The sequence below is a fragment of the Neovison vison genome, chromosome 10, assembly GCF_020171115.1.
Source record: "Neovison vison isolate M4711 chromosome 10, ASM_NN_V1, whole genome shotgun sequence".
NCBI classification, from domain to species: Eukaryota; Metazoa; Chordata; class Mammalia; order Carnivora; family Mustelidae; genus Neogale; species Neogale vison.
The window spans coordinates 69954521-69979036 of NC_058100.1; the positions used below are offsets into that span (position 1 = coordinate 69954521).

Consider the following 24516-nt stretch of genomic DNA (forward strand, 5'->3'; position numbering starts at 1 on the left):
GAAAAAATAATAAAATAAATGCTTCATGCCATTAAAAAAAAACCTACAGTGTTTTTATTGAAAATGAAAACATTAATTTTAAGGAAAATAATTTCCATTTACTAGTCATTAAAGAGATAATAAAATTTTTGTGAAAAAGTTTGTTGGGGTGCCTGGATGGCTCAGTTGGTTAAGCGTCTACCTTCAGCTCAGATCATGATCTCAAGGTCCTGGAATCAAGCCCCATAGTGGGCTCCCTGCTCATTGGGGATCTGGCTTCTCTCTCTCCTCTGCTGCTGCTGCTCACCCTGCTTGTGCCCTCTTACATTCTCCCTCTCAAATAAATAAATAAGATCTTTAAATAAAAAGTTTGTTGGGGTTCTGGGTGGCTTAGTCAGTTAAGGTCTGCCTTTGGATAAGGTTATCATCTCTGGGTCTTGGGATCAAGCCCCGAGTCAGGCTTCCTGCTCCACAGGGAGTCTGCTTCTCTCTTCTCTCTCCCTTTGCCCCTCCCCACTGCTCACTTTCTCTCTCTCAAATAAATAAATCTTTAAAGAAAATAAAAATTTAAAAAGTTTGTTTTGTAAGCATTAAAATTGGAAATTGAGTACCTTTTTTCTCTAGAACTCTAACCAGCTCCTGACATATAGTAGATATTCAGCAAATTTATAAATAAATTAATTTAAGAATATCAAATAAAACACCTGTAAAATACTCTTTTTTTCTGGTTGGGAAAATGAAATTTTCTTATTTAAGTGGTGCCAATATTTGACATCTTAGATCTGACCACAGACATTTTATGGTGCGTGTTATTTTACTGTCATATTTGAATATAAATTCAAATTAGTGTTTTTATATTTTAAGGTAAATGAACATTTGAAAGACATTATGGAACAAGAACAGAAATTGAAAGAACATCACGCAGTTGAAGCTCCGGGAGGTCAAAAGGTATATGTTTCAAAGAAAATAAGGTGCCTTTATTGATAGACTATGTATGTTCACATACATGTATTGTTTGGGAAATACAGATATTAATAAATATATATATTCATAAAATTATTTTTTGGTGGTATTAACTGTGCCCTAAGAAAGCTTGTCATAAATGCCAAGTAAGTAGAAGTACAAAATGAGGGTTAATTAGATGAAGATGTTTAGGAAAAACTTTTAATGATTAGAACTCAATTTCTGGAATACTTTTGGCAAAAATAATGGCTTTGCCTTTGGTAAAATGTATGAAACAACAAGAAAACATTTTCAGTGTATCAGCCTTACAATGACTTGTAGTAGGACCGGCCTTTAAAATATATTCTAGGAATTGTTAAGTTGTGTATTATGGTTATTCTATGAAGAAAGAAGAAACATTAATATGGATTCATTTTTTTCATGCTTTCAAAATTCTTGTGGCTTTTAGAGGTTCCTTCTTTGAAAGTTTGTATTTTTATCATACACTAAGACCAGAAGTATATTTCCTGTACTATAGTATATCACATTTTTTAAAACAGTGAGAGCTCTTTAAACATGTTCTGTAGCATTTGAATTGGGGTGAAAGAAATTATAAGCATTCAGAGATCTTATTTTCCAGTTGAATCATTTAAAGTTTCTTTATTATTATACAGTTTTTCTATTCATTTTGGTCTAATGAGGTCATTGATACCTCTATAAGAAGAGAAAGAAAAAAGGAAAGAAAAAGAAAGGTGTTTTGTGTATTACCAACTTCAGTAGAAAACATTTGTAAGAGATCACCTGAAATTGTGTCTAAATTTGTTATTTTGGGATCACAATGATTCCCTCATTTAGCTTACTGACTAGCTGCTGAAAATACTGTCCATACTTGACTCTTCATCCTAACCTTGTTGACATCCTTTCTCCTAAATTAGGTATATCAGAGTGGAAGTCTTTGTTTTCTGTCACCCCTGATCACATGCTCCATTTTCCTGACTTCCAGCAGCTTCTGTCCCTGTCTCTTTCCTTTCTTCCCTGAGTCCTTTCCTGTTAATTTCCCTTCTCTCTTTCTCATCCTGTAGGGGTTAAAACCTTGCCCCAGTTTTGCTCCTGGCTCTAATCAGGCATAAGCTAAGATGGTATCATCCTAAGTTATAACACTGATGACCTTTTTCCATAGAAATCTCGTTTGTTAAATATAATGATTAAATTCAGTAGTATTGCATACACATCATGAAGTACGTGGGGATTGTTTACTGACATAGGACCCAATAAACATAATTTTATGGAATAAAAAAATGCCATTTATATTCCAAACAGAGCAAGTGACTTTTAAGAAAAAGTGGAATCTGGGCACTACTCATATTATAACATTTTGATGTTTTAATAGTGCTTAGTCTTATGCAATTGCACATATTAACCTCACAACCAATATTTGTTCAGTGAATCATTGAGTAAATGAAGAAGTAAATGTGATTCATTTTTAAAATATTTGGATTAATACATATTTTAGCACAACACATATTTTTATTTTCAAATGATTTTTTTCCAATTGTTAGAATCTTTGTGCAAATTTCACCTAGACTGTGTTAATTTTACAGAGTCTTACTGCAAAGTGTGGGGTCTCATCATTATGAAGAACCACTTTGTGACAGCGTAAACTAGGGAAAGAAATCTCTATTACCTAATGATGAGATTTTTGGCATTTGAACTGGTTGGTTTGGCTGGAAATTCAGTCACTTCATTCTTGATTTTTATTCCCATAAAAGCAGAATTATTGATTCTTTCCTCCTTTTAGGGATGAGAGGTAGAATGACTTGTTCTTTCTTATTGCTATATAAGTGGAAAGAAGTTGCCACGCCACCCACTTACTCCAGCTTGCTGGCCTACTAACCCAGATTAGCGTTGTTGTCTTTGATTTATCCACCTTTAGCCAGAGCCCATTGTTTGGATGATAACATTTCTTACCTTTTGTCCTTATCTACTTATTCTCAACTTAGATGTCCAATAACATCTATTTTATGAAACTTCTTTTTAAACCATCTTGGTAAAATATGTGCATATGTTGAGGGATACTTGCATTGCATTTATTTTAACTTCTTCAAACTTTAATTTAGTGAGTTAACATTTCCTCATTACCAAAAATGCTGCATTATTGTCCATATAATTTCTTTCTTTCTTTCTTTGTTTTTGAACTACAGGTTTATTCCTATTCATTTTTTTAAACTAACGTGTAATGTATTATTTGCTTCGGAGGTACAGGTCTGTGATTCAGGTCTGTGATTCATCAGTCTTACACAATTCACAGTGCTTACCATAGCACATATTCTTCCCAGTGATGGACACTGGGATTGATGGACACTGTCCATCACTGTCCATCACCCAGCCACTCTATCCCCTTACCCTCCTCCTCTCCAGCAACTCTCAGTTTGTTTCCTAAGAGTAAGAGTGTCTTACGGTTTGTCTCTGTCTCTGGTTTCATCTTGTTTCATTTTTCCCTCACTTCCTCTATGATCCTGTGTCTTGTTTCTCAAATCCTCATATCAGTGAGATCATATGATAATTATCTTTCTCTGATTGACTTATTTCGCTTAGTATAATACCCTCTGGTTTCATCCACTTCGTTGCAAATGGCAAGATTTCAATTTTTGATGGCTGCATAATATTCCTGTGCACGCGCGCGCGCGTGTGTGTGTGCGCACACTACATCTTTATCCATTCATCTGTTGTTAGACGTCTGAGCTCTTTCCATAGTTTGGCTATTGTGGGCATTGCTGCTATAAATATTGGGGTGCAGGTGTTCCTTCAGATGACTACATTTCTATCTTTGGAGTAAATACCCAGTAGTGCAGTTGCTGGGTTATAGGATGGCTCCATTTTCAACTTTTTGAGGAACTGCCATACTGTTTTCTAGTGTGGCTGCACTGGCTTGCATTCCCACCAACAGTGTAGGAATGTTCCCTTTTCTCCACATCTTCACCAACACCTGTCATTTCCTGACTTGGTTTTGATTTTCTTGATGTGGTTTTGATTTCTATTTCCCTGATGCCAAGTGATTTTTGAGCACTTTTTGGTGTGTGTGTTGGTCATTGGATGTCTTCTTTGGAGAAATGTCTTCGTGTCTTCTGACCATTTCTTGATTGGATTACTTGTTTTTTGGGTGTTGAGTTTGATAAGTTCTTTATAGATTTTAGAGACTGGCCCTTTTTACTTCACTGTATATTATAAGTGCTGGACCAAAATTAGAATTCCAAATGTATTTCTTTAGATGTTATTAGATCTGTTGATGATGTATTTCTGATTGTTGATTTGGTTGGTGTCCTAAAAGGAAGACATTTTAAATAGTACCATGTCCTAGAAAAATGTTTTGTTTAAGCAGTTTACTAGTGTTATTTTCTGTTTTTCTTTCAAGTTGCTCTTTTTCCTCTAATACTCCTTTTTACTCTAAAGTAGGATGCCCAGTTAAATGTGAATTTCAGAGAAATTCACAGTGAGATACACGAGGATCCCGTATTTTTATTTGTTGAATCTGGCAGCCCTACTTAAAAGATCTCTAAAGTTTATAGCTAATGACATTGAGTCCAACATTCATTCTTTTAAGGAGTTTGTTCAAAGTGCTACGGAAAGATGAGTATGAACTTAAAGTCAGAATAGTTCTGCCACTAACTAACTTCATGACCTTTACCATGACACTTAACCTCTTGGGCCTCATTTTCTTTATCTGTAAAAATTTAAAAGTTGAATTAAATGGCTTCTAAATTCTATGACTAAAATGATTCTCAAATTTTCCTTTCTTAATATATTAGTAAAAGTAAGGGGTTCAAAGCAAATGGTTAGTGAAAATAGCAAGTAGCTGATTATTATAAACTTTTATATGTATAAGTATATATATGTAACTTGTAGAGTTATGGTAACTGTGGGAGTAAAATATCTAAGAAGGTTTTCTGGAAAATATGGCATTTGAATAGGGTCATAGTAGGTTTTATGGTATTTGCAAAGTAGGGCACTAGGTCATAGGGAATAACATGAGTGGGGACATGAAGTAAAAGACATATTTGGGCATTAGTAAACAGACTATTTGGTTAATTTTTGAAATAGCTGCAAATTCATGGTTTCTATTCTTAAATTTACAGTACTAATATAGAGAGTAAAGTTTGTTTCTCACAGTATTAAAGATACCTGTCTTTTCAGCGTAATACTTGCCACTTTTAAAATAGAAATACTGGTGAGGTATTTTACAGAGGGTTGGGAATTGGTTGAGGGAATAACCTGTGGAGAAAGGATATTAACTGAGCTCTAACTGCTTTTCATTTAAAGGTGTAGTCTGAAAGTAGACTACACTTTTCCCAGTGAGACAGTAGGTGAACACTTACACATCTTTGCTTGATTACCTCAGCCCCTGTGAATTTCTATTTTTACCAAAGTTCCTTAGCAATTAAAAACTATGACCAACATTTTTGTTTTAAATGCTGTTTCTTGGGCGCCTGGGTGGCTCAGTGGGTTAAGCCTCTACCTTCAGCTCAGGTCATGATCTCAGGGTCCTGGGATCGAGTCCCGCATTGGGCTCTCTGCTCAGCAGGGAGCCTGCTTCCTCCTCTCTCTCTCTCTCTGCCTGCCTTGCTGCCTACTTGTGATCTCTCTTTGTCAAATAAATGAATAAAATCTTTTAAAAATAAATAAATAAATAAATTCTGTTTCTTCAAACAGTACCTGAGATAATAATTGAAAGATTCTTTTTTCAATAACATCAGTTTTTTAAAAGTTTTTATTGAATCCAGTTTTGTTTGTTTTTTAGTAAGGTCTGTGCCCAGTGTAGGGCTTGAACTCCTGACCCCAAGATCAAGAGTTGCATGCTCTACCAACTGAGCTAGCCAGGTGCCCCAAAAGATTCTGAAGTCAAATACCTTTGGGAAATGCTGCCTTGTCTATGCCCCTTTAAAAATGATAACAGCCCATTTTAGTACATTGAAGGCCCAGTTAAGAAGCCTGTCTAGCTATTTCTCAAACATGTTTAATCTTGGACTTCTTTTGTGAATGATGTCTACTAACATCCTGTAAAATTAGTGTTATTTGGAGCATGCTTTGGGAAACATTGACTTAGAGCTTACAATTTTGTAATTGTCTGTTTCATTCATATATATATTCGTGTGTGTGTGTGTGTGTGTGTGTATATATATATCTCCTAATATAGGACATCATTTTCAGATACATCATTTGCATTCACTCTTAGATTTATCTGGTTTCTTTTTCATACCATTGTTTCACTCAAATAGTTGTGAAGACTTGACCTGCTGAAATTAGATCATTTTTAAGGAATTCTGCCCCTAAGATCCTATTCTGTAATTACAGTTTATTCTTGTGTGGACTTTTGTGGTCAGTGCTGATTCATTTATTTCTTTATACCTATTGCCAGTATGCCTTTTCTTTTCAAAGTTGTTGACTCACTTACTGGTAAAGTAACTGCCCAGTCTAGAATATACTCCTGTTGTATTATCAACTCATTTAGAGGAACTTGGCATTTTAAGCATTTTTTTTTAACAAAGTGGTATTTCTTTTATTTATTTATTTTTTTAAAAGATTTTATTTATTTGACAGACAGAGATCACAAGCAGGCAGAGAGAGGAGGAAGCAGGCTCCCCGCTGAGCAGAGAGCCCGACACAGGGCTCCATCCCAGGACCCTGAGATCATGACCTGAGCCGAAGGCAGAGACCTTAACCCACTGAGCCACCCAGGCGCCCCCATTTTAAGTGTTTTTAAAATTCAGAGATGGTACCATGATTTTTTTTTTCTCCAAGCAGTATTTTATAAAGATGACTTGCCCTAAAAAAAAAAAAAAAAAAAATTACTTGCCCTGGAGAGACTTAAATATTAGTTAAATGTCCCAGTACTATGATTTTCATCTTTGCTTGAGAGGGCTGTAAAAATCAGATTTCTTTAACAGCTCTATAGATCTTATGCAATTGGATACAGATTCTACAAAGATTTGGATTGGTATAGACTTAATATACTGCTTTAAGAATATTTACTTTGAAATATTGTAGACTTACAAAAAGTTTCAAGATAGAAAAAGAGCTCTGTATACTCCTTACCCAGATTCATCAATTTTTAACATTTGCCACATTAACTTTCTGTGTGTGTATGTTTGCATGTATATACACATACACAGATATATACATCACACACAAATACATATATATGTAAATGTTTCTGAAACATTTGAAAGAGGGTTGCATACATCAAATCCCTTTACCCCTTAATACTTCAGTGTGTATTTCCAAAAAACAAAGCTGTTGTATAACCAAAGTACTGGTGATTTAATGTCAGTATAATATGTTGATCAGTCTTAAGGTCTGTGTTTCAGTTTTGTCGCTTGTCCCAGTTGTACTCAATTATACATTATAATATTTTCTTCAGTACAAGATCCAGTCCAAGGTCATGTAATACCTTTAGTTTCATATCTCTAGTCTTCTTTAAACTGGAATAGTTCCTTAGCTTTTCTTTTTTGTTCAGGACCTTGACATTTTTAAAGAATACAGGTCATTTTCATCCCTCAATTTGTTTTTTTCTGGTATTTCCTTACAATTAAATTAAGGTTTGTGGTTTTTAGACTGGCATTGTGTCCTTCTGACCGTATTCTATCCAGAGGCACATGTTCTCCATTTGCCTCTCTGCTAGGTGATGTTAATTTTGATCACTTGGTTAAGATATTGTCTGGCTTCTTAACTTCATGGTTATTATTTTTACTTTTATAATAAGTAATTTGAGAGGACATTGATATTTACAGTTGACCTGGGATTAAGGGTGCCATGCAGTTGGAAATTTGGTTATAACTTTTGACTCCCCAGAAACTTAACTATTAATAACTTATTGTAGACTGGAAGCCTCACCAATAACATAAATGGTTAATTAACACACATTTTGTGTGTTATATGTATTTTATACTGTATTCTTACAGTAAAGCTAGAGAAAATGGCATTAAAATCATAAGGAAGAGAAAATATGTTTCCAAGACTGTACTATATTTATCAAACAAAACAAAAGAAAACAAAAAACCTACGTGTAAATGACCCGTGCAGTTCAAGCCTGTATTGTTTAATGGTGTTAACTGTTGCCCAATCTTAGAGTACAAATAAAATAGCTTCAGAGTTGCTACATGTAAACCAAGATGAAAAAGAAACCCACTAAAGAGCTTAAGATTTGTTTGCAATTCCTTTTTCTTTTTGAGTTTTTTGGGTTTATTTTATCCTTTTAATGCTTTCATATGTTTTCCAGTTTTATTGAGATATAATTGACATACAACACTGTATAAGTTTAAGGTATATAGCATAATTATTTGACTTATACATACTGTGAAATGATTACCATAATAAGTTTAGCTAACCATCATCTCATATAGATACAATGTAATTCCTTTTTCTTTTGATTGATGATGTATGGTCAAAATGCTGTGTTCTGAAATTACTTGGGTTCCCCCCCACACACCACTTCATTGTAGTTCTGTTATTCCTTTGAAATGTATTTGGTTTTGTTGGTTTCTGTTTTCATTTAGTTTTTGTGGGCTTTTTGCTCCATCCTTGATGATTTAATTTCATTTTTTGAATATGTAAAACATTAATATAATTCCAAAGTCAAAACTATGCAAAAGTTATACTCAAAGAAGTATCAGCCCCTCCCCTTAACTCTTCCCGCCAACCCTTATAGGTAACAAGTTGGTTTATCCTTCTTGTTTTTGTCTTTATAGAAGTAAGCATACACACACACACACACACACACACACACACATATACATATACATATACATATGTGTATATATATGTTTAGTTTTTTTCTCCTCTAACAAAACATATTTAATATTTCACAATTTGTATTTTTCAGTGACAGTATATCCTGAAAATTACTGCATATAATCCCTAGATATCTTCCTCATATTTTTGAAGCAGCATAGTACTCTGTTTTGTGTATGTACCATAGTTTTTTTAACCACTTTCCTTTGGGCATTTAAGTAATTTTCAGTATCTTGCAATCGCAAATAACTCTACGAAGAATAATATCCTTTTGTATTCTTGAATTTTCAGGATAAATTCCATAGAAATTGGATTGCTAGATTGAAGGGTAAATACCTGTATCATTTTGGTAGCTAGTGCCAAAATCTTCTCCAAAGGAGTTTGTACCATTTTACATTCCTGTCGGCAATTCAGCACAACTTTTGGACCTACAGCAGTAAAGAGATTCTTAAGTCTAATGGCTTATGAGGTGACAGGTCACACTATGATTAATTCCTTAATAAATTCTAGCTTCATAAGGTTTCCAGTAATAGCCAGGTCAAACCAGCATCCTCCCAAAGTGTCTCGAGAGCACCCAGAAGTAGTTCAGGAACTATCCCAAATCCCAGAGTGATTGTGGATACCCAGGGGAAGACATAGAACTGTTTGGGGAGTGTTAATGGCAAGACCTAAAACAACTAACCACAATTAAGGGTGAGCCAAATGTGTGATGAAGACAGTAGAAAGGATTGCTGGAAAATCGAATTATTCCAGAAAATCGGAACTGCCCAGTTTGGTCTTTGTCATCAGTAAAAACTTAATAAAAAAATTTTCACCAGTTGTCTGTGGCCTTTTAAAAACATTTCAGTCTCATAATTTTATCTTAAAACAGGATTTGAGGTTACAGTTTGCCTAGTTGTTCTCTGAAAATTAAAAGGAGGGGGGGCAATTGCTGTTCACTTCAGAAATATAGTTATCCTTCTTCAACAAGGAGGTTTTGCGTATATTTGAGCTTATGAAAGCATGTGTTTATAAAGCATGAATAGCATAGATATGTATCTGTTCTTTTAGTATATCTACTTTTTTTAGTCCCATTTCCTTCAGCTAGGCAATCCAAATGGTTTTCCTTTCTCCTTAGTAGGATTGCTATCACTAAGTTAGGTCAGTGGAGAGGTGGGAGGAAGGCCAGGGCATCTGAATTAGTAAAAAGTCCTATTGAATATTTTACAAAATATATAGAGAGAGATATATAGAACCATCAGAGACTGCTTTGCATATCTCCTGTTTTAATAGTTCCCAATAAATTTCTTGGTATCAGTTTGTGTATAATGAAATTTTCTAGTCTCAAAAACAAGAAAACCCCTGTTTTTGAAATTTTCGGTTATACATCGGGATCCTGACACATTCTCAGTGGCTTCCTTTGCTCCTGTTCTTTTGTACTTTTTATGGTTATCATAACTGCAACTGCCCAAAACTTCTGGTTAAATGAGAAACTAAAATACATGCAACAAAATTATTAAGGTTATTTTTTCCTAATGCAATAAGGAAAACTTATTGGACATGTTATCTCTATGGAAAGTTGGTATTTTTCTGATTCTTGAGGTGACTTTTTTCTGATTCTTAAAGTTCTTGAAATTATTTGTTATTTTCCAAATAATCTTATTTTTACAGTTAATTTTATATAGGAAAAACTTGTCTTTAAAGATTTTATTTTTAAGTAATTCCTACACCCAATGTGGAGCTTGAACTCAAAACCCCAAGATCAGGAGTTACATGCTCTAACTACTGAGCCAGCCAGGCACCCCTGCAGAATAAACTTTCTACCTAAAAGTTGAATATGAATTTTAACTCAGACCCCATTTAGTTTGGTTCATTCAATAAGTGTTTATTCAAGCCCTTAGAAATTGTGCTAGAAAGTACAAAGATAATCAAATTATTAGTTCATATTGACTGAAATTATGAGTTTATTCATTATTTTAAAGAAGTAAAATTATATACTTTGGTATACCTCTAGATAGTAAAATTAATAACACTCTTTATGTAAGTACTTGCTTTAGAGACTGTAAAAATCTTAGTAAGAATTGTCAATTATCCCATTAATTAAAAGAAATTCTTCATATAGTGGAAAGAAATTATTTTGTTCAGGTCTACAATGCTATTTGCTTTATTCGTACACTTATTGATAGAGTCTTTCTTCTTTTCTCTTTGGAAGGAAACACAGCCATATCAGACTTGGTTTACTAAAGTCTAAGCATTATAGTGACTGCATATCCAGCCCTGATCTTTCTACTTCCCTTTTGTGATACAGATTTACTTTTTAATATGATATGTGACTCTAGAACTAGAAATAAAATTCTTTGCTGCCAAAGTATACAGACTATCCTGAGTATCTGAAAAATGAATTGTTGTGTTGGGAGAGGAGATGAGGGGAGGAGAAGGTGGAAGTCTTTATCATTAGGAACCTATATATTTTTAAACCTTAATTAACATTAAAAAGTATTATGAGAACTATAAACTTGGAACTCCACTATGAGAAGCTTTATTGTCACTTTTTAATTGAAAATCATTCTGATGAATTTTCCCTTTACCTTTTGCTTTCCCTTTTTTCCCCCTGCTGCTTCCTCTGAAGTCTCCTTCCAAATGGTTTTGGAAACTGGTTCCAGTAAGTTTGCCCAGCTACTTCAGTTTGCTCTCCAGAATTGTAATTGTAGAATGGTATTGTTTGTGTCTCCCTGGTATAGTCATTTCATATAATTCTGTTAGTTGCTGCATTGAGATTGGATTTTAAGGTATTTGACCATAATATAAAGTAAAAAGATTAAAAAAATCTAGCCAAAGTTTGGATTAGAAGCTTTAAAAATAGTTTAAAGCATAAGCATTCTTTCATTAGTCCTATTGATATTTACAGACTGTTAATAACTAGGTTAAAAACATGTATGGATAGAGATTCTTACTAGTTCTAATAACTTTAGGAAAAGTAGATCTGAATTACATATGTAAATTATCTATACCCTTTTTTAAGGGTATACTTTTTGTGTGATTAAAAAAGTGACATTTTCTTAGTGGCCATACCAGTATTAGACCTAAACTATATTCAGTTCTGATTTGACCTGAAGGTCTGTTCCTTAAAAATTAAATCTGGGTGGTTAGACCACTTAAGTATTTTATACCCTCAGAAATAAGTATATAACTTAGAAATACACTGTCGTTTTGGAAGTTAGAAAATATGATGCCCCTTTTAAATACCAGATTTCTCAGTTTAAAGAAGGAACAGGGAATGTTTCCATACAGCAGGTTTATAAAACCATAGAAGATCAAGTATAAAAGATGACAACTTTTATGAACTGCAAATAAGAGTTGTACATGACTTCAGAAGTTTATTTACCTGGTACATCTTTTAGGATATAATCTTCAGGAAAAGTTTTTAGTATGCCGCTCAGAAATCCCTGATAGTCTGTTCTAAATCATCCACATTTATTGCTAAAGCCTCATTAGTCTGTGTGAGTGTGTGCCTTGAATAGAAGTGCTGCTTGGCAGAGAGCAGCAGGACAAATCACAATTCGGTTCTTTATTCCATGACCCTGGGCGCTCAACTCAGTCCAGTTCAGATTATAGGGTGAAAACAGGCTGCTCCTAGGGAGCTGGGAAGTTTGGGAATGAGCCCACCCAGCCAATTTAGAGGATTTCCAAGACGGAGACTGTTTTGTTTCTAGCTGGCCAGGGAAAGGAATCTAAGGATCTAGAACTGTGGCTTACCAAATATGAGAAGGGTAACTTAAGGCTAGAAGATGCTAGTGGTTGATTTCTTCTTTTTCTCACCCTCCCCTTTACTACTTCTCTGCTCTTTTTTCATGGTTGAATTTTAAACTCTATTAGCAGTTTCTAAACTCTTTTAACTCTAACTCGATTAACGGGTTTCTAAAGATACTAAAATCAGTAATCAAGGAATTTATATAGTGCATATACATAATTTTTTTCTGAATGTAGATACTTTTGAGTTTGGAACATACCGTTAAATAGAGATGTCTAGTGTGCACTAATGAAGAAGAACAAGCTCTCTGATATCTTCAAGAGGAAAAAAATGTTCCATCCGTCTTGTTCTTGGGTAGCCAGAGAGAAATAGGAATAAATACTTATTTCTTCATTAATGCATGTACTTTTCTGAGGGATAGCATTTAAAGGAAGTTTAACTTCACCACCAGTTAGTAAATGTTCTCTTTCAGTAAATTATTTTTGTTTTTATTCTCACAGAAGTATTTTATTTCATAATTATAGTTATTAAAATATATATAACCAGATAGAGTTAGAAGAAAAATTAGTTTTGATTAAAAACCTTGAAATATCAGGAACCAATTTAATCATAAATTTTTCTAATAAAATACTTCAATATGCATTTTCATTAAGTCTTTAGCATTATTTTCTTGGCTGTAGGAGAGCTGACAGCTAGTAACTGACCAGCCTTTAGTTATCCCTTGCTGTGTTCCCAGCAGTGTGCTTATAAATTTTATGGGCATCTCCTTACTTCATCCTTCAGTGGTTCTATCAAGTAGGTACTATTATTATCCCCATTTTACAGATGGGGAAACTGAGAAGTGAGAGTTTAAGTAATTTGTCCAAGATTACAGAGCTAGTAAGTGTCAGAACAGGATTTGAACCTAGGTAGTCTGATTTAAGAGCATGTCTCATTTCTAGAGAACTGTCTTAGAAATTTGTATACAGTCACACCAAGCAATCTTTAAAAAACAAAGATTTCTTCTGTTTTTCTGAGGGGGAGCAGAAATCCTTGTATTTGCTCTGTTAACCCTAACCCTAACCCTCATTGGGTTGTTTTTTTGTTTCAAAGGTGTTACATTTTATTTATATTATCTTAATGCCAAACCAGAATATTTTGGTGATATTCTAGTTACTGAAAGTGATGTTTCTTATAGTCAGATTTTCTGTAAGAATAGTATTGTATTCTTATACCTGCTTCCCAATTTTGAGAATTCTTGTAATTCTTTATGCTCCAATAGTACTCTTGCTCTTTGCATATAAGAACTTGTGGTCTAAGTTAAGGCCAACATTAAAATAAATGAATTTTATTATCTACAAAAGAACAGAACGATGCTTTGGATGTAAAATGTTCAGAACCCATTTTATGATGCTTTTATATTTAAATATTTAGCCTAAAGTTCATTTCATGTAAATTGGCAATATAATGTTGTACTAAGTACTTTGAAACTATAAAGCTGTTGCTCTGTATTTGACTTTGGTAATGTCTAGTATTATTTAGAAAAGAAGGATGTTGCTTGAATAGTTCTCATTTTTCTTGATGTTTATTACTAGTGCATTAGACTCTACAGTGACAGTTTTTTCCTTATGTTTAGTATTTATTTATTTTATCTCTCTCTTTTTTTTAATATTATAGGCTCGTTACAGAAAGGAGCAAACATTGCTCAAGCAACTGCCTTGCATTCCATTGGTAGAAAATTTGTTGAAAGATGGTACAGACGGCTGTGCGTTAGCCGCTCTTATTCACTTTTACTGTCCTGGTGTCGTGAGAATAGAGGGTAAGTGTCGCAGCGAAATATTTGTGGGCTGTAGATAGATGGTGACAAATATTGAGAAAACAGTATTTAATAAGTAATGAAGGCTTAAAAAAAAAAAAAAAAGTTTACATATAATCCCGGGGAAGGTAGTTGAATAAAACAGTGCAAGTCTTTCTGTGTAGAGGCCCCTTTATTTGTAAGTGTATGTAAAACAGATTCCACATAAATATGTGTTTGTACTAAGCCACTAATTATAAAATGATATGAAATGTATGTTATCAAATTAACCCACAGTCATCACCTTGCTCTTTTCCTATTTGAAGATATTTGTTTGAAAGAAACCATGTCTTTGGCTGATAGCCTGTATAATCTGCAGCTGATTCAAGAATTTTGCCAAGAATATTTGAACCAGTGTTGCCATTTCACTCTGGAAGATATGCTGTATGCTGCTTCATCCATAAAGGTAAATTAAATAATTCTTGGTGGTTTTGTTTTGTTTTGCTTTCAGCTTTTGAAAAAATATATATGTAACTAGATCATATAATATATATGTAACTATATTAAAAATATATATGTAACTAGATCTATAAATGTCATAGTCACTGTAAGTTTATAAATTATAATATCAGTCAAATAAGCTTTTGAAAAAAGTTTTATTTTTCTGCTTATTTTAGATTTTAATACACTGTTAGCTATGGGTTTCTCTTATAATACAGAGCTAAACTGAAAAGTTGTGGTACAAAACTGACCTGTTGTCCTAAAGTTAGTAAAATAGAGGATAAGTCACTACATGAATCTTAGACAGATGCTATTATGGTATGCTGGGAGCATGAAGGAAGTTCCGGTCACTTTTAGCATTCAGCAGGACTGTGGACTATGGGAAGAAGGAATCCTTAAGGTCCCAAGAATTGAGATAAAACCTAGAGAAAGAAAGAGGGAAAGGAAAATATTAAAATAGTCTGGAAATGAACCTTTTTAAAAAGGAATTCAGTTTTATGAATTTGTTCCCTTGCTTCAGAATATCACACACTGTCTGTTAGCTGTAGGCCACTGCTTACTGCATTCTGACAGGAAACAGTTATTGAGCACTAGTTGTGTTTGGGGTGCTTGGGATAGCTAAGTGAACAAAACCAAGATCCTCCCTGTTCTGATGGAACTTACTTTGTAGCAGTGAAGAGAGACATGTCACATGTAACTTCTTCTGAGCTGCAAGTTAAGAGGCAGTCGCTTGTTAAAAATTTTGTGAAGTGACCTAGTACCTCGGTATTCCCAGCAGCTCATAGCTATGAAGTTCCTTCGTATCTTACAGACATGCCTAAAGTTTACCAGTTCCGCTCTAGAGTCTCAAGGATAGATAATCTTATAATAGATTTTTTTTTTTTAAGTCTGGCTGAGAGGAACAACTTTGTATCGTTCTCCTCATAGTTTCAATGTCAACTTTAATTGAAACTGCTAATGGACTCTTCCTACCATGATACTAGTACCTCATGGTTCTTGTCATTCTTACTCTCTGATCTCTCTTTCCTTCACCCATGGATCACCACAGGTAGAAGACAGAGCCAAAAGTAAAGGCCTTTCTAAAATAAGCCACTATTCTTATTGACCCCGAGTGGGCCCACTCCCCACTGTCTGACACATCAGAAGAAAAACACTGATTTATTTTGAAGAATCTACCTTGCCATTTTTATCAAAATGGAAGATAAGAAGTAACTCTTTCTATATATATCTTGTTAATGCCTTTTCTGGCACTCACCTGTTAAGAAAATGAAATACTATTTCTGTAGTCTCAAAGAACTCATTTCATTAATTACATTGAGACATAAGATTGAGTAAATTTAAGTTGCTTACCTTGGAATTCCATTAAATAATATATAGCCCTGATGTTTAAATTGACTTAGTCTGGGCATGATCTAGATATAAAGACATTTTCTTAAATCAGGCATATTTAGCTGACAGATACATCTGTCAAAATAGCTAGAATCAAAAAGAAAAGAAGTGTTGGTGAGGCTGTGGAGAAAAAGGAAGCGTCGTGCACTGCTGGTAGAAGTGCAAACTGGTACAGCCACTATGGAAAATAGTATAGAGGGTCCTCAAAAAATTAAAAATAGAATTTAGTAATTCTACTACTGGGTTTTTACCCAAAGAAAATGAAAACAGCAGTTCGAAAAGATATATGCACCCCTATGTCTATTGCAGCATTATTTACAATAGCCAAGATATGGAAGCAACCCAAGTGTCCATCCACAGATGAATGGATAAAAATGTTGTTGTGTATATACACACACAAATATTACTCAGCCATAAAAAAAGAATGAGATCTTGACATTTGTAACAACATGGATAGACCTAGAAGGTATAGTGCTAAGTAAAATCAGTCATAGAAAAACAAATACCATATAACTTTATTCAGGTGTGGAATTTAAGAAACAAAAGAGATGAATGAACAAAAAGACAAACTAAAAAAAAAAAAGACTCTTAAATGCAGAAAACAAACGTTGCCAGAGGGGAGGTGGGTAGAAGGATTGGTGAAGTAAAGGGGATTAAGAAGAAAAAAAAAAATAGGTAACTGTCTACAGAAAAGGCTTTGGTCACTTTCTGTATTATATACTAAATTATTAGAATCATGAGTTTGACTTTCATTGAATATTTTAAGACTAATAGTTGGAAATAATTCATCTTATGAGGGACACAAAATGTTTAATATAGTTGAGCTGTTTTAAGTTAAAACTTTTAAACTTTTACTGTTTCAAGTTGAGTTGATCCAGAAAGCTCTCCCAAGATGTTATTAAGTGAATAAAGTGGGTAACAACATTATAGCATGATGTAATTTATATATTAGAAAGGTTTATTCTGGGGCATCTTGGTGGCTCAGTGGGTTAAAGCCTCTGCATTCGGCTCAGGTCATGATCCCAAGGTCCTGGGATCGAACCCCGCATCGGGCTCTCTGCTCTGCAGAGAGTCTGCTTCCTCCTCTCTCTGCCTGCCTCCCTGCCTACTTGTGATCTCTCTCTTTGTCAAATAAATAAATAAATAATATCTTTTAAAAAAAAAAGGGTTTTTTCTATTTGTATGCAGATCTATGCACAGGAGAAGGTTGATTAGAAGGATGAACACAAAACTTAACAGTGGTTTCTTCTGAGTGAGATATTAGGATTTGGGGAAGTAGTAGTTAAAGCATACTTTATTTTTATTAGTCACCATATAGTACATCATTAGTTTTGATGCAGCGTTCCAAGATTCATTGTTTACGTATAACACCCAGTGCTCCATGCAATACATGCCCCCTAAATACCCAATACTAGGCTCACCCTTCCCCTCTAAACCCTCAGTCTGTTTCTTGGAGTCCATAGTCTCTCGTGGTTTGTCTTCCCCTCCGATCCCCCTCTTCACCTTTCCTTTCCCTCTCCTAATATCTTTCATGTTATTCCTTATGCCCCACAAGTAAGTGAAACCATATGATAATTGACTTTCTGTGCTTGACTTATTTCACTAGGCATAATCTCCTCCAGTCCCATCTATGTTGATACAAAAGTTGGGTGTTCATCCTTTCTGATGGCTGAGTAATATTCCACTGTGTATATGGACCTCATCTTCTTTATCCATTTGTCTGTTGGAGGTCATCTCAGCTCTTTCCACAGTTTGGCGATTGTGGACATTGCTGCTATGAACATTGGGGTGCATATCACCCTTCTTTTCACTACAACTGTATCGTTGGGGTAAATACCCACTAGTGTAATTGCCAGGTCATAGAGTAGCTCTATTTTTAATTTTTTGAGGAATCTCCACACTGTTTTCCAAAGTGGCTGCATCAACTTGTATTCCCACCAATAGTATAAGAGGGTTCCCCTTTCTCCACATCCTCTCCAACATTTGTTTCTTGCCTTGTTAATTTTTGCCATTCTAACTGGTATAAAGTAGTATCTCAGTGTGGTTTTGATTTGAATTTCCCTGATGGCTAGTGATGGTGAACATTTTTTCATGTGTCTGTTAGCCATTTGTAAGTCTTCTTTGGAGAAATGTCTGTTCATGTCTTCTACCCATCTTTTGACTTGATTATCTGTTTTCCATGTTCTGTATATCTATATTCTTCTGCATTAATTGTTTAAGAATGTTAATATGTAGTTGCATGACTGTTTTAACCAAAAGGAAAGAACTTAGCTTTTAAATTAAATTTATTTGGTATCATGCCTGGAATATGGTAACAGATTTATTGCTGTTTCATCATCATAAATTCAAAAAGAAATGATCATTTGGTTACTTGGGAAAACTCTTACTATGCTGACATCTTGTGGCCAACAACAGTATCTTACTGAAGTATTTTTTTTTCCAGCTTTATAGTACATAACTGACATACACTGTATAAGTTTAAAGTATGCAAAATGATTACCACCAGGGATTAGCTGACACCTCTATCATATCACATATTTACCATTTCTTTTTTGTAGTGATCTACGCCTTCAGCAACTTTTAAGTATACAATACATATCTCGTTAACTATAATCATTAGATTATAATTCCACTTATAAGTGGAAGCTTTTACCCCTTAACCAAAATCTCCCCATTTCCTCAGCCTCCCAGTCCCTGGTGAATACCACTCTATCTCTGTTTCTTTAAGTTCAGCTTAAAGAATTGGATTCCATGTATAAGTGAAATCATAGAGAATTTGTCTTCTCTGACTTACTTTACTTAGCACAATGCCCTCAGGGTCCATCAGTGTTGTTGCAAATAGCAGGATTTCCTTCTTTCTCGTGGCTGAATAATATTCCACTGTATTTATGCACCACATCATCTCTATCCATTCATCTATTGACAGACATGTGGGCTGTCTCCATATGTATCTTGGCTATTGGGAATAATGCTGCAGTGAACACAGAAATGCAGATTTCTCTTCAATCCTGTTTTCAGTTATTCATATAAATACTCAAAAGTGGAATTGCTGGATCCATATAGTAGTCCTATTTTATTTTTATTATTATTATTTTTTAAAGATTTGTTTATTTATTTATTTGACAGACAGAGATCACAAGTAGGCAGAGGGGCAGGCAGAGAGAGAGGAGGAAGCAGGCTCCCCGCTAAGCAGAGAGCCGGATATGGGGCTCCATCCCAGGACACTGGGATCATGACCTGAGCTGAAGGCAGAGGCCCCAACCCCCAAATACCCCCTTTTTTTTTTTTTAAAGATTTTATTTATTTGACAGAGAGAAATCACAAGGGATGGAGAGGCAGGCAGAGAGAGAGAGAGAGGGAAGCAGGCGCCCTGCTGAGCAGAGAGCCCGATGCGGGACTCGATCCCAGGACCCTGAGATCATGACCTGAGCCGAAGGCAGCGGCTTAACACACTGAGCCACCCAGGCGCCCCCCCAAGTACCCCTTATATAGTAGTCCTATTTTTAATTTTTTGAAGAATTGCCATACTTCACAGTGGCTGTACCAGTTAATATTCCCATCAACAACGTACAAGGGTTACTCTTATCTTTTTGATGATAGCCATTCTAACAGGTGTGAGGTGATACCTCATTGTGGTTTTGATTGCCATTTCTTTCATGTTTAGTGATATCAAACACTAAGGTCCTTAAAATATTAATGTGTCAGTTGACAATTTAGTTGAGTGTTAATGTTTTTCCAAAAGATATAGACAGCTTTCAGTTAACTATACTAATAGAATGGAACCTAGGGCCAGTACTTTAAATATAATGTTATACTTTGGGTTTAGAAATTATCTGATGGAGATAAATATAAAGAAAAATGATAAATCATGATGATCTTACTACCAGAGATATTCCCTGTCCTGTCAACAGTTTGGTATTTTGCCAACTGATCTTTTTTGTTATGTATTTATTCACTCGTTTATATGTTCATTCAGTAAGTATGTATTGGCCATTTATTATGTACTGTTTTAAAAACTGAAGATATATGGGATGCCTAGGTGGCTCAGTCAGTTAAGTATCTGCCTTCAGCTCAGGTCACGGTCCCAGGGTCCTGGGATTGAGTCCAGCAAACAGGACTCCTGCTCAGTGAGCAGCCTGCTTCCCCTCTGCCTGCTGCTGCCCCTGTTAATGCACTCTTCACCCTCTCTCTCTGATAAATAAATCTTTAAAAAATAATTTAAAAAAACCTGAAGATATAATGATGAGCATGATCTTTGTCCTTCCAGACTTAATAATCTGATGGGTAAAATGAGGAACTCTGGAGAATGTGGTATTAAATGAAGCTGGAGAAATTAAAAAGAGACCGAATCATGTACCCTCTACCCTTCTGTAGCCTATAGTCAGTTTTCCAAAAGCAGTGGAAGTGGGGGGAGGGATGTTGCATTTTCACAAGTTTGTTTGGCCTAATAGTCAAATAAAAAGCTATTGTGTTCTAAATGAGAGCTGAAAACAGTTTGAATCAGAGTGATTATGATGAAGATGGAGACAAGTGGGCGGATTCCAGAAATATTTAGGATGCAAAATTTGCAGGCTTTGGTGATGAACTGGATAGGGAGAGGGAGAAAGTAGGAGGCATCAGGGTGACTCCTAGGCTTCTGGTGTGCACACTGGGATAGTGATGCCATTCATTCAGGTAAAACTGGAATAAGGTCAGATTTGTGGGGAAGATCCCTATTTCAATTCCAGACATTTGAGGTGCCTTTGAAATATCCAAGAGAAAATGCTCTCTAGGCCACTTCATATGTAAGTACAGTTAATACATTTGGGAGTCATTTGGTAGCTGGTGGGCGTGAATGGCAGTTTCCAGTGAGGGGAGACATCAGGAGTAGCAATGCTGCTGGGAGGTCAAGTAAGATGGAGACTGAAAAATCTGTTTGATTTAGCAATAAATGTAAATCACTGGTGACTTGAGCCAGTGCTGTTTTGGAGGAATGATGCGCCTGGATGCCAGACTGGAGTGGATTAGGGAGCCAGAAAGCTGAAAGGAGATTGTTAGCATAGGTCTACCTTAGAGAAGTTTAAGAAGAGGTAAAGAAGGTGGGAGTGAGAAGAAACTTACTGAGTGAAGGTTTCATTTCGTTTTTCATACGAGAGATTTGAGCATTTTAAAAAGCTAAGTAGGAAGGATTCAATTGAAGGGAAGAATATATAGGAGAAAAGCATATAATTAAGAATGTAAAAGTTAGCACGGATGGAATCCAGCACAGCCTTTGGGATAGTAAGCATTCACATTTCCTTTCTAAAAAGTCACAAATTACAACAACTGCTTAAAATAGTGTGTATTGTCTATAAATGTTTGAGTATTCTGGGAATTTATAGTTAAAAGCAAATGCTGAAATTAGGAAACCTACCAAATTCTGTTCACCATTATGCCTTGTCTTCTGTAACATTCCAGACTCCTACATTCAAACACCTATCTGACAAGTCTATTTAAATGTCTAATGACTATCTCAAAGCTATTAACTCAGCATTCCTTCCACTACCTATTTACCCCAGTCTTTCCTGTTTCATTAAATGGTACTACCAGTTGCTGAAGACAAAAACCTGACTTCTCCTTGATTCTTCTCTTTCCTTCACTTTCTACATACACAATAGCCTTCTGGAACTATCAATTTCAAAGATAAATATTTGAAAGTCACCAGCTTAAATATGAGAAAACAGAGAGTACATGAACTCTAAATGAGTTTAGAGCTAAATGGGAGCTTTGAGGATTATTCATAATTAACAGGTAGAACTGGGGTACCTGGATGGCTCAGCTCTTGATTTTGGCTCAGATCATTCATGATCTCAGGATTGTGAAATCAAGCCCCTTGGGGGGGGGCTTCTCATTCAGCAGGGAGTCAGCTTGAGATTCTTTCCCTCTGCCCTCCCCCCACTCCTGGCTCACTTTCTCTAAAATAAATAGATAAATCTTAAAAACAAGTAGGAGGAAGGCATGGCAATGGAAAACACCCATCTTTCCAATGATAGTTTTGAAAACTAAAATTAAATATGAAATAAAACCTCACTTATTAAATACTAATTTGATAATTTTATTGATGCCGAATTTAAAGGCATATTATTTTAAGTAATTATAAAACAGACTTTGTATAGTGCTAATTTTTAAACTTGCTAGATGCCTACAATTATGGTAATTCTTCATGCTTATAACTTTTATGATGTATGCATCCTAAAATATAAACTTGTCTTGGAAATGTGCTTTTGAGGACCCTCAGTCTTTTCTTTTAATTTTAAACTATTTTAAAAATTACTCACATTTTCAAATATAAATCATAAAAGGCAAATGACTTTGTTAACTTACTAATAAATTTTCAAAGTTAGGTTGACATATTGTATAATGTTTCTGTATATACATTTCAAAATTATTAATAATTAGCCATAATGATCTAGTCTTTTGGTTATTTCATGCCTGGTTGAGGCTAGCATCATCAAGCATGTAGATACCTGATTAAGTTTTGGAGAAATTTCTAGGGATCTGGAAAGAGCGCTTTTTTTTTTAAATGATAGCCACTCTTCAGAGTGTCATAGGCTATTTAAGTTGTTTGTATTGACTGTGAAGAGTGCCTTATACATAATCTCAGGTTCTCTGGTTAGAAGTACCCATACCTGCCACATAAATTGGACTACTGTTCTGGATATATAGAGAAAAGCAGGAAAGAAGTTTTGAATGGCTGTTATAAATTTTACCTATAAGCGTGAATATTATATCCCAGATTTAATAGCCTAGAGTAGATACACTCCAATGATGAAGGAATGAGATTTAAACCTATGTTTTAATAGGTAAAACAAAAAAAATTGTATTTGTCATTACTTTCTGGTCAAGTCTTACCTGATTTTTCTCTTTTTCTTAACTCTCTTACGTAGAGTAATTATTTGGTGTTCATGGCCGAGCTCTTCTGGTGGTTCGAAGTTGTGAAGCCCTCGTTTGTGCAGCCTCGTGTCGTTCGTCCACAAGGAGGTAGTAGGTGTTCCTGGAAACAAACAAAATGGAGAGTTTATCTAATCTCCCCTGGTTATTCTGTTTGAGGGAATCTTATTATTGTTATAAAACAGCCGTTAGCCTTATAAATTCTGAATATTTTAATATTTAAAGCTACTAAGTTGTCTGTGAGACGGATGATATAGGAGAGAACAGCTTTGAATTTGAAGCTTTATGTTGTGGAATTTTTAGCTTCAACTCCTTGCCTGCTTTCTTCTTTTTGCCTCTCTTACCCCCATCTCTAGCTTTTATTCCCTGTTAGATGCTGTGTTTTTAATATTGTTACCCAGATTCCATTTAAATGATGGCATGGCTTTAATCTACAATTTGAATTTACCTTTAAACCGTAAAAAGGTTTATTTACATATTTTTAAGCCTGGTATGTTTTATGATCATTACAGAGCATGATTTATTGATTGCACATAATAAGAAAACTAAATTACAAAACGAAGGGGTTACCGTAAAGATCCCTAGAAATAAAGAACAAAAAATCTTCCTGTTTTTTTCTCTAAAATATATTTTCCTTTGGCTTCCATTATGAAATGAGAGGTTTATTTCTATTGGGGGAAAAGGATTATAAATACAAGTTTAGCTCCACTAAAGAACTTTTCTTCCAGCATAACTACAGGACCCCTGCTTCTGCTGCCAATGGCTGTCCTGTGAAACGAAAACACAGTTATAGTGCATCCCAACCACTTAGCTGCTCTCCTTGGCTCCAGATTTTTGTATTGTTCCTCACCGTTACCCTTATTTCTCCTCTATCTCCTCGCCCTCACAAAACAAAACAAAACAAAAAATTAAAGAAAAAGATCAGGAAGGGGGGAAAAATATATAGTCAAGGGAAAGGCATGTCACTGTAGTGAGTAGAATGAGCTTGCTTCCAGTGTGCCCACTGTATCTCAGGCAAAATTCTGTGAACTATGTAATAAAGAGTATTTCATCTGTTCCATTTCTAAACTGCTTAGGGCAAATTCTGATTATTGAACCATTGTGTATCAAAGTATACCTACAAAGAAGTTAAGATCCTTCCCTAAGGCCATGTATTAAAGTCAGGTGTCTTCAGTAATTATCATAAGCCATATTTGTACAACTTCTTACAATTAATATAGAATTAATATAGAATTTTCACTTACATTGTGTTCTGTGACTTTTATCTGTGAAACCCACTATTCAAAATATTCAACAGCTATTACATTAGGTCTCAAAGGCAAAATGTAAATGGAGTCTTCCCCAGAGTTATTTACAAAAATAAGAACTCTACGGGGGAGGGGGTGTTAATTACTGACCAGTGAAATTCTTTCTTAATTGATTACCAAAATATCAACTATTTCATAAAGAAACAAAAATTATCATGTTACTGAAGTTCTGTGAAAGCTTTACCAAAATCAGACACTCA

At 34.9% G+C, this 24516-nt stretch overlaps 1 protein-coding gene across 3 annotated transcripts in view; it reads left to right on the forward strand.

Moving 5' to 3' along the window:
• Nucleotides 1–24516, forward strand: part of CAMSAP2 (calmodulin regulated spectrin associated protein family member 2) — a 117909-nt gene that overhangs the window by 75553 nt on the left and 17840 nt on the right. For 2 of the 3 annotated variants that reach the window (XM_044267562.1, XM_044267561.1), the window contains exons 4-8: nt 844–927; nt 11315–11347; nt 14093–14234; nt 14537–14676; nt 23006–23099. In XM_044267562.1, coding sequence (XP_044123497.1) covers nt 844–927; nt 11315–11347; nt 14093–14234; nt 14537–14676; nt 23006–23099 — 493 coding nt within the window. The remainder of the gene's footprint in view (nt 1–843; nt 928–11314; nt 11348–14092; nt 14235–14536; nt 14677–23005; nt 23100–24516) is intronic. The other variant, XM_044267563.1, reaches the window with a different exon arrangement.